The sequence below is a fragment of the Calypte anna genome, chromosome 2 (genome assembly GCF_003957555.1).
Source record: "Calypte anna isolate BGI_N300 chromosome 2, bCalAnn1_v1.p, whole genome shotgun sequence".
In the NCBI taxonomy this organism is placed as follows: Eukaryota; Metazoa; Chordata; class Aves; order Apodiformes; family Trochilidae; genus Calypte; species Calypte anna.
This window is the reverse complement of record NC_044245.1, coordinates 137,046,581-137,061,254: the sequence shown is the minus strand read 5'-3', so window position 1 is coordinate 137,061,254 and position 14,674 is coordinate 137,046,581. Positions and strand designations below refer to the sequence as shown.

Sequence of the window (14,674 nt, the reverse complement as noted above, 5' to 3'; positions counted from 1 at the left end):
GGATATATGTACAGAGTCTTCACTTAAAAGGCATACAAAGGTAGTTTTATGTAACTTTTGAATTTTGCTATGATAATCTAATAAAACATATATCCAGTGATAAGATAAGGAATAAGATGAATGTATATGGCATACTAGTGTGAAGTGTATGTTCCCACAAGGAGGAAACATATGGCAATATCTAATCAGTTATTTGGCCCTGTAGCTTAAAGTGGCTTTTCTGTATTGCAACTTTTCTTGTCTGTAGAGGTGCTCTGCAGAACAGAATGGCCTGCAAACACTTTTTTAAGGCAGCTTTAATTGCATTATTAAAAAACAAACAATCAAACAAACCAACCCACAACAGAAATACTTCATTTATAAAAGCTCTAATTTGCATAGCAATCCATATATTGATTTAAGTTACTTAGGCTGTATTACATTCAGCCTAAGTAAATCACTCAGGTAAAACTCATAGGATAAGTAACAAAGGCAACACCATTTAAGTTATTACAAAAAACCACAACATTTTAATCTTGAAGATATTTCAAACATTTCTACAACATGACTGTGATAAAACATGTTGCTTGTTAGAAAGAAATGAAATTTAGCCAAAAAAAATCATCTTTTCCAATTACAAAGTTTGATTTTCCTTGTTCAGTTCCGCATTGCCAACATGGCATTTATGTCCCAAATGAGATTCCGTAGCTGATCCATGATCTGCTTCAGCTGCTGATTCTTCTGTTTCAGTTTCTGTGGGAAGAGGTTATTAGAAGTTTTTTGTGAACAGTTCAAATACCACAGTCAGAAATTCAACAGAAGTTACAGCGTTATGAAATGCTATGTGGATCTTTTATCAGTTTTCTGTGAGCAGTGCTACTGAGATAAAACCTCTTCTTTAAAGCACACTCTAAAAATACAAGAAAGACTCAAAAGTTAAGGACCATTGCTAGGGAGGAAATGCTGTTCCCTTTCACAGCAGTCTTTTTATCAAAACACTTGATCCCTTCAAAAACTGTGGCCATTGGTCCTCTCTTTCCAAAATCCAAAAGACAGCACTTTGTGTAGTAAGAAAGAATTGGTAATCCAGACCAGAAGAGTTCAGGGATCAAGTAAATTTATGTGAATATATGTTGTATAACTTCGGTTCACAGAAAAATGAGGGATTAACAGTAAAAGCTTGAACAAAGCACAAGATATAGGTGAAGCCAAACAAGCTTTTCCAATACTTCTGCCCATGTAGGTCAGCTCTCATGTGCTAAGGGGTTCTGTCTTGAAACAGTTATTCTCTGTTTCAAGCACGCTGAATTCTTTAAAACTATTTGGTTTTGTGAACTTCAGAAAGCACCTGAAGGTAAAGAAGAGCAGGGGGCTTGCTTTTATTTGGGAGAATAAACAGAACTTAAAACTTATGTTTATACAGAAGAAAGAACAGTGCATTATAGAATACTGCAATCTTCCTGACCTTTTATGTTTTACAATAAGACAAACATTTATTGTCTGATTCACTTTCTATCTCAAATCAAAGCTGGCAAGAACTGTTACTGTGTATTGTTAACAACAACCTAATTCCCCCATTTCACTCCCATCAGATAAGATGTCATACTCCACATTACAGATCAAACTACTTATTCATTAGGGAGTGAATACAGAATTCCATGTAAAGTGAAAGCACAGTAAAGATTTGATACCATCAAAAGAGGACAAACTATCCAAATGTTTCAGTTTGACATAGCTCTGTTATTTGCACTACATAAATGGAAATGCATTAAAAGGATAACTTAGATCAGTAATATGACCTAAGTAACTTGTAAAGTGATAAAAAAAAATAACAAACCAAGCTATTTCCTAAAAAATCAGTCTTCTGAATATGGATGCAGATAGCACGCATACCAATACTTTTAAGCTGGTCAGCTGTGAAAGAAGTCCAGAGGAATAAAAAGGAAGGCTATTCACTTCAGACCTGTAAAAATGGTCTGAAGTACTAAGGTAATTAGGCTTAGGTTACATGGGGAACATGGGCTTTGGTGTAAGTGAAATATTCCTGAACACAGACCTTGGTGGCCGTATTGCTGCACCTGCCACATCTGGAATATTGTGTCCAGTTCTGGGCTCCTCAGTTCAAGGACAGGGAACTGCTTGAAAAGGTCCAGCACAGAGCCTCCAAGGTGATTAAAGGAGTAGAAATTCTCCCTTATGAGGAAAGGCTGAGGGAGCTGGGTCTGTTCAGCTTGGAGAAGAGAATGAGGGGTGACCTCATTAATGTTTACAAATATGTAAAGGGTGAGTGCCAGGAGGACAGAGCACAGAGCCAGGCTCTTTTCAGTTATGTACAAAGACAGGACAAGGGGCAATGGGTACAAGCTTGAGCACAGGAGGGTCCACATAAATATAAGAAAAAGATTTTTCACTGTGAAGGTGACAAAGCACTGGAACAGGCTGACCAGGGAGGTTGTGGAGTCTTCTTCCCTGGAGACATTCAAAACCTGCCTGGATGTGTTCCTGTGTGAGCTCCTGTAGGTAACCCTGCTCTGGCAGGGGGGGTTTGGACTCAATGATCTTTCAAGGTCCCTTCCAACCCCTGACTTTCTGTGATTCATTCAGTGATTGCCTGGAAGCAGAGACAACAGACTACTGAAAAGGATGTAAAAACAGATGTAGGACAGTTCATGTACAATAATTCAGAATTCCTAATGAAGCACACAACAAACTAAAAATATTTCAAATGTATATCTTTGTGCATTTATTTAATGCTTATTTCTTTTTCATTTGCTAATCTGACTTTATGATATGCATCAGAAGTTCACACTTCAAGATGAGAGCAAATGAGAAGCATGTAGTTACCCCAGCATCCAAATGACAGTATTTCAAGCACCTCCCTACAAAAGCTCATAATATAAGATCTTTACTATTGAGAAGGCATGAGAGGGATGAGGCAAATAAGCAAGCTCATACCTGTGGCATTTTAAACATATTTCTGTTTGCCATCCTCAAAATTCAACCTTAAGAGAAACCAATGAACACTACCTAAAACTTGTAGTTTAATTAAAGCTGTCATTCACTGAGGTCATGTCACCTCACAAGTTTTTCAAGCCTTCATCATTAAAATGAGGGCCAAACAGTCAGTGATGGTGATTCAAATCACAGACAGGAAGAACTTTTAATTTCTGATATGCAGATTGTGTTCTCTCTCCATCCAGGTCTAACTGTGCTGCTAAATACTGTTACCTAGGTAAGTTCACGTGAACTTTACAAAAGTTACACCCAAGAGATTAATTCTCTAAGACTGTTTTCATTTCTTGTGCATGTGTTATGAAACTGTAAATTGCTTGATCTTTACTTGATGCTAGACAAGGGAACCTTCAAATTGGATTTAATTGGTTTTCAAAGCTGTCTTCAGTGAAGAGCTATTTTCTTAGCTCTTCTGTTCTACTTTTTCCAGAGACAGAAAAAATATCTAAGATGAAGTACCATCTCTGGACTGCTAGGGTTGAAAAAAAAGAAAGAGGGGGGGGAAAAATCCACTTCAGATAGCATGGTCTCCTAATTGAAATGCATATAGTGATCTTTGTTACCAGTCTTTGACAGGCAGTGGCCCACACCACATAGAACTATTTAATTAATATGTTCTGCATCACTAGCAGTACTGACCTCTGCTTAAAGACTTTACTGAGCCAGTAAGAACATCTCAACTGAAGTCTAACCTTGGAGAGATAGGGGAAATTGCCTTCCTGGGGAATGGGCAAGTTCTGTAAGTAGCTTTTGCAGCAATGACAAATTTTCATTTGAACAGATTGCTTGCAAGTTGTCTCCCACTCTTTTCTCCTTCTACTGAAATGACTTAGTTGAACTCTGGACTGCCTGTCAGGATTAACAGTTGTATGAAACAAAAAAAGGTACTTCATCCTACGTACATGCTGCAGCTTCTGACTTTATCTGTTTTAAGACAGCAAAGGAAAATTATCTTATGTGAGGCAGTTTATAATGAGTTTAAGAGATCTAAATTCACCTTACATCTGACAGGCATGTTTCTGCTAGTCCCTCTCTGTCAGAAAAGTGATCTGCCTGAAAAGCAAAGAGGGTCTGCCTTGGTGACATTTATTTTCACTGTGATCACCCATTTTGACTGACAGTGCAAGTATCACAGCCAGCATGATGGAGTTGGGAAGGACTGCACCTTCCAGTAACCAAGGAGACCTTAGTAGGCTTAGGTCAGGCAGGACATTGATAATTCAGAAGCACAAAACTCACATAGAGGAAACAAAGTGGAAGAACCATAACATACATCCAGAAAACACCTGTCTTTCATGAAACATAATAGTTATAATAGTGTAAACACTGGAAGAGCAGGATTATACTCCTACTGGCACCTATAAAATATCAAAAGTACTTTCCTATGTTGTACAGGCACTTCCTTTACTTCAGGAAAAAAAAAACAACAGGTGTTTTTATCTTGAAAATCTTATATATAAAATACCATGCTCCTGAATGCTGTGCCATCTATAATTTCATCTACTCTGTGCAAGACCTACAACAACAATACAGGCCAGAAGCACATATAACCCTAATGAAGGTTATATGTGCATTAATACCATGCACATATATGTACATACATATGTACATGTGCTCCACTGCATGCTCATTACTATTCACATGTTGAGCCAGACTTCAGTTGTATGCATCTGGTGCTCTGCTGTTCAAAGAGAAATGGGTTCATTCCAATAGGTGGATGTTTGCAACACACCAATTATCTATCATTTTGTGATGAAGTTTGAGGTCTTATTTACTGAGTATTCTCTAAGCTTCGTAGCTTGTAATGGAATTGCCTGTTCCTCAAGGTGCTTCTCCACCACATCACTCAGTGCTACATCCCCATTCTTAACACAGAAATCTTACAGATCCTCAGTCATAAATGGCACCTATGCCATCTACATAGTAACACTGTGGATAAAACTGGAGAGCCTCCTAAGTTTGTCCAGAGACATCTGAGATTCAAGTTCATCACTAAGATTTGTATTTTAACAGTTTCCAACATATTAGAAGGACAGCTATCTGTAAGGGGAAGAATGAACAACTACCACAGATATTTGGTGGCAGAGACAAGGATAAAAATCCAGTTGCCAAGAGCATTCATCTCCTTGAATGTACACAGCAAAAGGATGAGGGGCAGAGGACATGAGTTACCAAAAAAAAAATTCCAGTGTAACATCAGGAAAACTTTCATAGTGAAAGTTGACAAACACTTAAGAAGAGCCCACAAAGGGTAGAATTTCCAGCCTTACAAATATTCAAAATGCTACTGGATATGAGCCTCAGCAACTGGATCTAACTCAAGAGTTGAAACAGATACTCACCAGATATCCTAGTGAGCCTAAATTCTTCCATTCTTCACTGCAGAGAGACAGTTTGAGTACCCAAAACAGTTTGGAACTGCTATGAGTACAGATTTGTCTCCTCAGAATTAGTTCAAATAAAAAATTCTTGCCCTCTTGTTAAAGTGTTCCTTGGTGTGCATTAGTATTTTGGGTGAAAAAGGACTCTACAAATACAAACCAAATTTAAAAACACACAAATAGCATGAAAGACAGTTTAAAAGGAATACAGGTTTTCAGCATAGTCAAAAGTAGTTTTCAGGTAAAGTTCCCAAAAGAGAAATACTAATTGCAAATTGCTGTAATTTTAAGGACTTCTCTAAAAACATCAGCTACAGTGTACAATGTTTTTGTTTTCAAAACAGCCCAGAGCTAAACTCATAGAAGCTTTTCTTAAAAGCCTATCTTGCAAACTGTCTTCTCCTCTCTTAGCAAGATCACTGTTAAGAAAGATTAATTAAGAATATCAAACATTTCTTTTCTAAAAAGGGTCTTCTAAAGGGTCAGCTGGAATGTCTTAATGCTATTTCACATAACTCCATTTTCACCCTCATGCACTGGAACTTAGAAATATGCTTCATTTTTTGTGCTTCATTTGAAACCTCACCTACAAGATCTAAAACCCTAATACTTTAATCAATCTATTTCTAAAAACAAGCAGTAAAGAAAACTGCTGATAAGGCAGTAACACAGATTTAAGTGTTTTTACTCTATGATTTGATATTTTCTGTTGTAAGCTGTGCCAAATGTACTAAAAGACCATGAATCCAAGGTAAGCCTGACATCTTGAAAATACTACAGGTTATGCTATGATTAAAAGGAAAAGAATATTAAAGACTCAAAAATACAAAGCAAGAAAGTTTTGGTAACAGCTTCCAGTTGTTGCAAATATTAACTATGTTCAGTGAAAACTGTATCAGTGCAAGTGTATTAGTACTTGTATTAGTAACTCAGTGCAAATGTTAAACAGATTCTGGAACACAAAATTAATTATTCCAGAAAAGAGGCAACCACTTCAACAATTTACAACCCCAAAAGCAAATACTCATAAAAGAAATAAGCAACATTTCTGGGAACTGCAGGAGAACTCAATAAATGGTGCTCAATAAATGGTCTGTTTGGGTTTTAATAATGGTGCATGCTTTTTACTGATGGCAAAATTCCCTTTTGTTTTTAATCCTAACAGGTTTTATTTAGAGCTACAGTTGCTAAATATTACTGAATTGCTATGACAGAAATTCATTACCTTTAAGCTGTTCTGTATTTTACATTAATGGGCAAATAATTCTTAGCCAAGGTGAGTGCATTAAACTTTCTGAACTACAAGGTAAGTCTACTACAGCAGAATAAATAAATAAAGATTGAAAGATGTCACCATGCAATAAACTGGCATAAAAAACTACCACAGTGATTTGGAACTCTGCCTCATCAAGTTCTCCTGCCCCAGGAGTGAGGTAGTAAGCACAGGAAGTACCTGATGCTCCTCTCTCTCTCTCTCTCTCTCTTCTCCACTGAGGCTGCCCCATCCCAGGCAACTGTGGCAGCAAAGCAGAGCTGCTGAGTTTTGAGTTAGTGGTTCATGGAAGGAGAGACTTTTATGTGTGAGAATATATGATCCACCAAGTTTGTATGATCTACTACTTTTGGCTGTCCTCCACACTGCATGGCACTTGGTGTCTTTCACACGTGTCTAGAACCACTGAAGAGATCTGACTGGCTGGATTATCATAGCAAAAAGGCAAAAGAGACACATGAAAGATCTAAGTATTTGAATGTCTCTGCAGTATCAAAGTATTGGGATATTGCAATAATGCTTTTTTCTTTTTTAGTACCAGTAATCTGCCAGACTGAAAAGATATTGCCTATCACAGCAAAAAGGACCAGGTGAGAGCAGGACAGCCTGCTGAAGGAACAAAAGATAGTGGGACAAGAATATAAAAAGCTTCTTCATCTGTCACATTGGTTTTCCTGTCACAGCATTTTCATCACATTTTGTATTACTCAAATTTTGTTAAAATAAATTAAGCTGGAGGTGGATGTTACATACTATAGCAGATTGAAAAGCTGTCAGGAATGCCAGCTAAGAATCAGAGAGAGCTATCTGAGCCCTGCAGCCAGTGTCAGAAATGAACCTGATTCTAACAATTTTTCTTAAAAAAAAAAAAGTTTCTAGTCATAAAACCTCAAAGTTTTTTCACTTCTGGAATGTATTAAAATTTGAACTTTGAAAGTGGTAGTGGATGTACTTATGCAGGTGAAGAGAGACAAAAGTAAAAAAAAATGGTGCACTTTCAAAAACAAGTTTGTAAATATTTGTCCACAAAAATAGCACTGGAGGCTTAATTATCTGCTGTGGAAAATACAGGGACTAGATCTAGGCATTTAAGAGTATTTCAGACCAGATTTAAGTGAATGCCTGCATATATTCCTAATTGCCAATTTCCTACTGGTGGTCGTGTAATACCATCAACTCTTTAAGGTTTAGACATCATCATAAACATTTATGAAATTATTTTCACAAGATCACATCGAAGAAGTTTAAAAACATATTAGCATGAGTACAATAATTCACGAAAAACATGTCATAAAGCTACCAAACCCCTAACAAATATGGACATTAAGCTTAAAACCACTAGAAGAGTACAAATATATATGCATAAATTTACAGTACATTACATAAAATATAATATATACAACTCTGCTACATCAGCACTGAACAGAAAGAATACAATGGGAAAGCTGACAACTGCTTTTTTCTAAATTCCCACAGTCCTAATTTTTTCCTGTACATTACACATGCATTTTCCTACAATGCATTATGAAAAACCTGGTACATCTCTGTTGAAGGCAGATTAAAATACTGGAAATATTTTAAAAATTGAAAACCTACCACTTATTATATCTATTTTTAAAAAATTAAAAATTTACTCATTTAATTCAGTTAATTGTTCTTGTAGATAATGCCTCCTTTTTACCAAGCATTTACAGACATTACAGATGCAGAAGTATTTAATGACTTCTATCTTCGCACTTTACAGACTGAAGAAGCCATAGTCAAAATTGTGGTCTAGAGAATCTACATATTTTTAATCTCAGTATTATATTAGCATTTAATACAGAATATTTATTTTTAGGTTTGAATCCATCTTAGTAATTGTACTCAGTTGCACACTGCCACCCAAAATGTACCAAAAGAACATTTTTTCTGAATGTATCAAGATTCAATAAATGCTTCATTTAACAGAAGGAATGGTCTTCTTCCAACTGTCAAAATACAGAAAGCAGCCCTGAAAATCTTTTACCAACTCACACTGTGATAATATTTACATATCTGATGTTCAGTACCCTTTTTTATAATGCCTAGGGCAAGTTTTGAAGATAATTAAGTGCAACAGGCACCCTACCTGAATCCATACTGCTGATGCCTAGTGGGTTAAGCATAAAGATAATACACTTATTCATAAGAATATGTATCAGTTTAAAAAGTTAAAATTGTCAGAAAACCTAAACTCGACAGCCAGAGGTACAGATAAGTAAACTGCTTAAAAGGTAATTCTCATATAGTTACATGCAAAAAGTATTTAGTACCAAGTTTGATGGCAGTCATGCACAGTGAAATTTAAGCTCTGTGATGGCAAAGTGACAGTTTTAAGCAAATTAATTAATAAATTTCAACTTTGTTACCTTGTTCACTTCCATGATTTCCCTTCTCTCTTCACTAGCAAAACGAAGCTGACTTGCAGCACCACGATCATCGTGCTTGGAGCCATCTTCTTCAACATAGGGAATAAGTTGCTGTGAAGACAAGAAACATTACCTCAGAAATAGCAAACAAACTGAAAACAGGAGATACATAGGGTACTACCATTTCACCCCCACGTTTAAGCTTCCCAAGCAGCTTGCTTCATCATCTCAAACCCAAAGGCCTTGGAATGACCTCATCTGGTTCTCCAGGTAAGCAAGATGCATCAAAAGGACACAATCCACATTACCATGCCCAGACCTATGCAATTTCACAACTGCAGGCAGAACCCAGTCCTTACACTATAAAATGGTTATCACAGGTAATCCGTGTAATTCTTGAATTCTGCAGACAGTATTTTTAAAGTTTTCCATTCCACACTACAACACAGCACAAACATGAAGTTATATTATAATAAAGTATTTCAGAAATACACTAAACATAATTATGACTAGCTTTACACAGCTACTTGGTTAATACCCTAATTATGACTTGTTATTTCAGTGGGCCTCTGGCTACTCTTAAGAAGAGGCCTACAGCTACCTAATAGGAGTCTGGCAGTAGGAATTTTGCACTGTGCTCTCCTCAGGCATATAGTGTTCTCCCTTTTTTTGTAAGCTTCTACAAAGACAAAAACCTTTGATAACAAATTTCTAAATTAATATTAATGCATGTTCCCTTCTTTCCTAAAAAAAAAAAAAATATTAAGAAGAGTCAATAAATATACCGGATAAAAAACAAATACATGCTTCCATGTCAGAACACTCCCAAGCTACTAACATTATATTAAAAAAATAATTATAAGCTGTAACATCTTATATGTAACATACATCCACAAAGCCTACAGTCTATTGTTGATTTTTCTGTCCTGAACTGAGAAAAGCTAAAGTTGATAGCAACATTATATCCCTGTTCACATACACATTACAGACAAATGAAAGACTAGCCATTGATGCAACTGAGCAAGAAGACATTAATTTAAAAGTCTGGGAGCAAGTGGCTCATCTTATGCATATTAAGTTGTTAATTAGGTTGGGGTGTAATACTATTATAGAATCATAGATTAATTTACATTGGAAAAGACCTCTAAGATAATCAAGCCCTACACCACCAAATCAACCATTAAACCGTGTCCATCAGCACAACATCTGCACGTCTTTTAAATATCAAATACTCAGAAAACACTCAGAAAAATCTCTTCCTCTCTGATGAAAAAAGTACCACTCATAGAACATTTTATTTGAAAACATCTTTCAGAAAATCTAGTAGAAAAAAAAAAGAAAAGAAAAAAGAAAAGAACTACACCTAACACACAAATGAAGCATAAAATTAAACCAATGAGATATTTTTCTAGCCAGATGTGCTCCAAATTTCTCTCATGCCCTGCTATGCTGGTTAATAGAAAGTTGATAAGGATACCTGTTACATTGGGAGCATACATTGACAAAAACCACAAAAACAATTTGACAAAAAATATAAAATGTAATATTAAAAGTATTAGAAGTAATATTATTATATCAGTAAAGGAGCATTAGTAGATACTGACTTCTCTTGACCTTTTAGAAGAAGAAATTTGTTGATATTATTTAAACATGGTTAAATGTCAGTTATTAAATAATGTGATTGACGTTATTCTGGAAAAGCTGGAATTAGAATTTAAGAAAACTGATGCAAGAGGAATGGTGTGCCACCCTCATTCACCCTAATAAAACATGAGGAGGCAGATATTCTACTAACTACAGAGCAGAATAGATTAAGTAGATGAAAGGAAAAAGAATTCCAACTGTCGACACCGAACTCTGTTGTCCTTAAGTTACCAGAGACACCTTGAAGAAAAAAGCTTAAAGGGACTACTCATTCTCTCTGTGGGATTCTTTTTCATGCTGGTAACAGGTAAAAGAAATGTAAAAAGAAGAAAAAAAAACCACCAACTGCACCTCATCCCAACTGCATGCTGGGATGACAAGATGGGTCAAAAGCTTTTAAAGGGATACAAGTACTGAGCTGCAGGAAACAAGTCAACAAACTGTGAAATTTTAATTTTATTTATTTATTTTAATTGGGAAGTTACCTTACTCCCTTGTTTGCTCTCAGGTTTCTGAATACCTTTCCCTGAAACACATGGTAGTGATTGCTGACTTAAGTAGGTTAATAGTGAAAAATGGCCTGTACAGAATGGGGTCCTTCATTTATTCCTATTCAGTGAAAAAATTCAAATATTAAATATAATGCTAAAAAGATTAAAACTCACTGCACAGTCAGAAGTCTGTTAGTAGAGCTGCCTCAGAATCAGTAAGTAAAGAACTTCACAGTTTTGGTTAATATAAACCCACAGTAACATAAGAGATAACACAAAGTAGGTTTTAAGAGTATTAGTAGGATTACTAACAACTTAACTTATGAGGAAAATAATGAAGTTTTGATTTTACTAGGAAGTGCGTGAGGGAACTATAGAACCACAGACTGAAGGGAACAATGCATACTACTCAGGGACCCAGGCTGGCAGCTTAAAGCAGACTTTTCCCCACTATAATAAACACTTCAAAAAAAATTGCACTGACTTCTTTGACTCTTTCTTTCTACTGGAAACAAACTGGTGAATGTATCAAGAAGGTTAACATTTTAAATGAAGTTTGATTTCAAAATTGGATGCCTCTCAATTGGTAATAACTGTTGATGTTAACATGAGATTTCACAATCTTTCAACTCTCTCTAACTAATAAACAGAATTCAGTCTGAACAATTCACTGAACAATTCCAGTCTCATTTAAAACTTGCCACGAGTCTCCTGACACCCAGGAGAATAGATGACATGCTAAACAGAATGTGGTTATTCTGATTTGAGATATATATGAATAAAGATACTTACTTCTATGGGAACAGGATCAAGCCCAGCACAGTTTTCATTGCATTTGTCATAGACGAGTCTCAGCTTTCTGAAGAGTACTGACAGCTGACGGAGATGTTCCTGCAGCTTTCCCAGTCTGTCTTGGTATGTTCCAGTATGGTAAGTAACACCATTGGGTAACTTAGAGAATGAAAACCCCAAAACATTAAAATCATTATGATAAAGTCTCTACTACACAAAATAAATAAAAAAAATTAGAGTGGGGTTTGTACATTTTAAAATAAGACAATCACTTTATCTCCACAGAAATCACTGACATTTCTATTTTTCTTAATAGAAAAATTCTGTATTTTTTCTGCTCATCTGATGTGTGAAATCACTGCTGCTAAACAGCTTCACGTGTTCTACTCTTCAGTTGCTGTCAATGCCACTGTAATTCTTTTCAGTGCATTTCTTCAGAATGTTTAAGCATGATGCTCTTTTTCTCTGTTATGAGTATTACACTTTGGGAGTTTGTATTGTAACCCCAGGTCACAATTCAGAGACACTATCACAGTTAGCAAACTGTAGGTACATGTACCTGTCCCTAAGATAACTACATAAAGAAACTGCCAGAGCCATGAAAATACAAAAGCAATGGGAGTGATTACTTGTCTTCTGTTCTCAACAGAGAAACATAATAAATGTTTGTATGTTTTATCACTAAGTAGCCACAAATAAGGATTATGTCCACTTCAATAACAAAACGTCAGAAAGTTCTAGCTGGAAAATATTACCAAAAAAGATCAATGAAAATTCCTCTAAAATTGCTCCCTGCATGGTGAGAAAAAAAGAGAAACATAACTGGCATATAAACAAACTTCATTATTCATAAAGGAAAACACAGACATTAAGTATATTTAGAGTTCATCTATTGAGGGGGCAAGAACAAACCAAGTCTTTCTGGATTTTCTCCATTTTTACTTATACAGGTGTAAGCAAATTTATTGAGTAGTATGCATTTCTGCAATCAATCCTCCTTTTCAAAGCAGTTTGATGGAGTTAGGTATATAAACACCCTCAGCAGTCTGTCTGCTGTGCCCACCTAAACAGGCAGTTGGTGGTAAAAACATGGGAAGTTGCAGTTCATAAAAAGAAGAAGTTATTTCTCACCTGCATGTTCCTCAGTAACTGGAAGATTTCCATAGTTCGGAACACAATGTCCTGCACAGTCTCTTGGCCAATTCGACAGAGAGAAGCTGTATTTACCTCCCTAGCTGCCTGAGCCTGGGTCCCTGAGAAGGCCCCGGGCGGCATGCCTGCCCCTGCCAGAGGGGGGGTTGACATCTCTTGACATTAACCGGAGTCCAGCTGTACAAAGTTAAAACGGAACGATTAAATACCTTTTTCAGCCTAGCGTAATAAATAAACTTCTGTGCGGTGGCTACACCATCGCTTTTCCCTACACCCAGTCCTATCCGATGTAAAACTGTCCAACTGATAACCCCGGCTCAGTGCCTCCTGTTTGGGCACAGCCAGGCGGGGGAGCCGGGGGTGCTCCCCACACCTTTTCCCTCCCCGGGGGCACCAAGGCGCCTTTTGCCCACTTCCAACACCTCTCGATGACCTCCAGGACCGGCACCTGCCCTGCTGTCCCCGCTCCCATGCAGGAACAGACACCTCAGAGGCGCCGCTCACACACTCGGCAGCCCGGCAGCCCGGGAGGCCATGGCCAGGGCACAGGCCCAGGGCACAAGGAGGACCCCGGCAGCCCGCACACCCTCGCCACGCTCCTGTGTCCCGATCCTCCAAGGCTCCAGGCCCGTTCCGGACGAGCAGCCCCCCCGCTGTCTCCCCGCCAAGCACGGCATCCCTAGGAGCCGGGCGCAGTGACCGGGTTGGGGCGCGATTCTCTGCTCCCTTCACCCCGGACCGCAGCAGGGCAGCCCTCGGCAGCCGGGGTTGGAGGAGGGACCTCCCCGGACCCCCATAACCCCTCTCTAGGGGTAAAGCCATCGCCGGGCGAGACCCCCCCAGGCAGCCAGCCCCTGGGGTACTCACAGGGGAGCGGGGCGCCGCGTTGCCCTGGAAACGCGCAGCCGGAAGCACTCGGAGGCGCGAGCGACCCAAGGCGGAAGTGGCGTCACGGCAACCGTCGGGGCGGGTGGGTGTCAGGGAGGGCTGCGGTGAGGGGCGGGTGGGTGTTAGGGGCTCGTCAGGGGGATGTGAGGTGGGTGTCAGGGGGATGTCAAGTGGTCGTTGGCGCAGAGGGGAGCAGCAGGCTCAGCCCGGCTCGAAGCGCGGAATTGCCATCCTCTGCCGCGGAAACCCCGCCTCGGCCCGCGGCCTTGCCGCCGTCCGTCTCCGTCGCGCACGGGCTCGCCACTGAAGGTCCAGCTCGGGAGCTGGGTTGGTTTTCTGGCTTGCAGACTCAGGGAGAGTTTACGGGCGAGTCAGCACCTAGAGGTGTCAGGCCGGAGCCCTGCGTATCTTTGTTGGGGGTTGAGAAGTTAGGTCAAACGCTTGCAGTGTTCTCAAGTTATAAAGGTAGGATTTGGACATACCATTTAGTGGGTCATGCTCATAAATTGCTGATTATCTCTTTCACAAGGTATGTGTGTATAAGGTAATACCATGGCGTTGTTTATAGGCTTCCTGCTGCTACTTTTTGCACAGGTACATTTTTGCTAGTGTAGAAAGGCCTTACGTTTTGTTACTCCTGTATCACAGTGCTTGTGTGGGTATAACACACTT

At 38.6% G+C, this 14,674-nt stretch overlaps 1 protein-coding gene across 1 annotated transcript; it reads right to left on the bottom strand.

The window, feature by feature from the left end:
• Positions 1 to 489: 489 nt before the first annotated feature.
• On the bottom strand, positions 490 to 14,077 carry MED30 (mediator complex subunit 30). The gene is made up of 5 exons (XM_008505349.2): positions 13,982 to 14,077; positions 13,094 to 13,291; positions 11,963 to 12,121; positions 9,036 to 9,146; positions 490 to 732 (listed from the first exon to the last, which is right to left on the bottom strand). The coding sequence occupies exons 2-5, from the start codon at positions 13,265 to 13,267 to the stop codon at positions 637 to 639; spliced, it is 540 nt and encodes a 179-aa protein (XP_008503571.1). The 5' UTR covers positions 13,268 to 13,291; positions 13,982 to 14,077; the 3' UTR covers positions 490 to 636.
• Between the last annotated feature and the right edge of the window lie 597 nt (positions 14,078 to 14,674).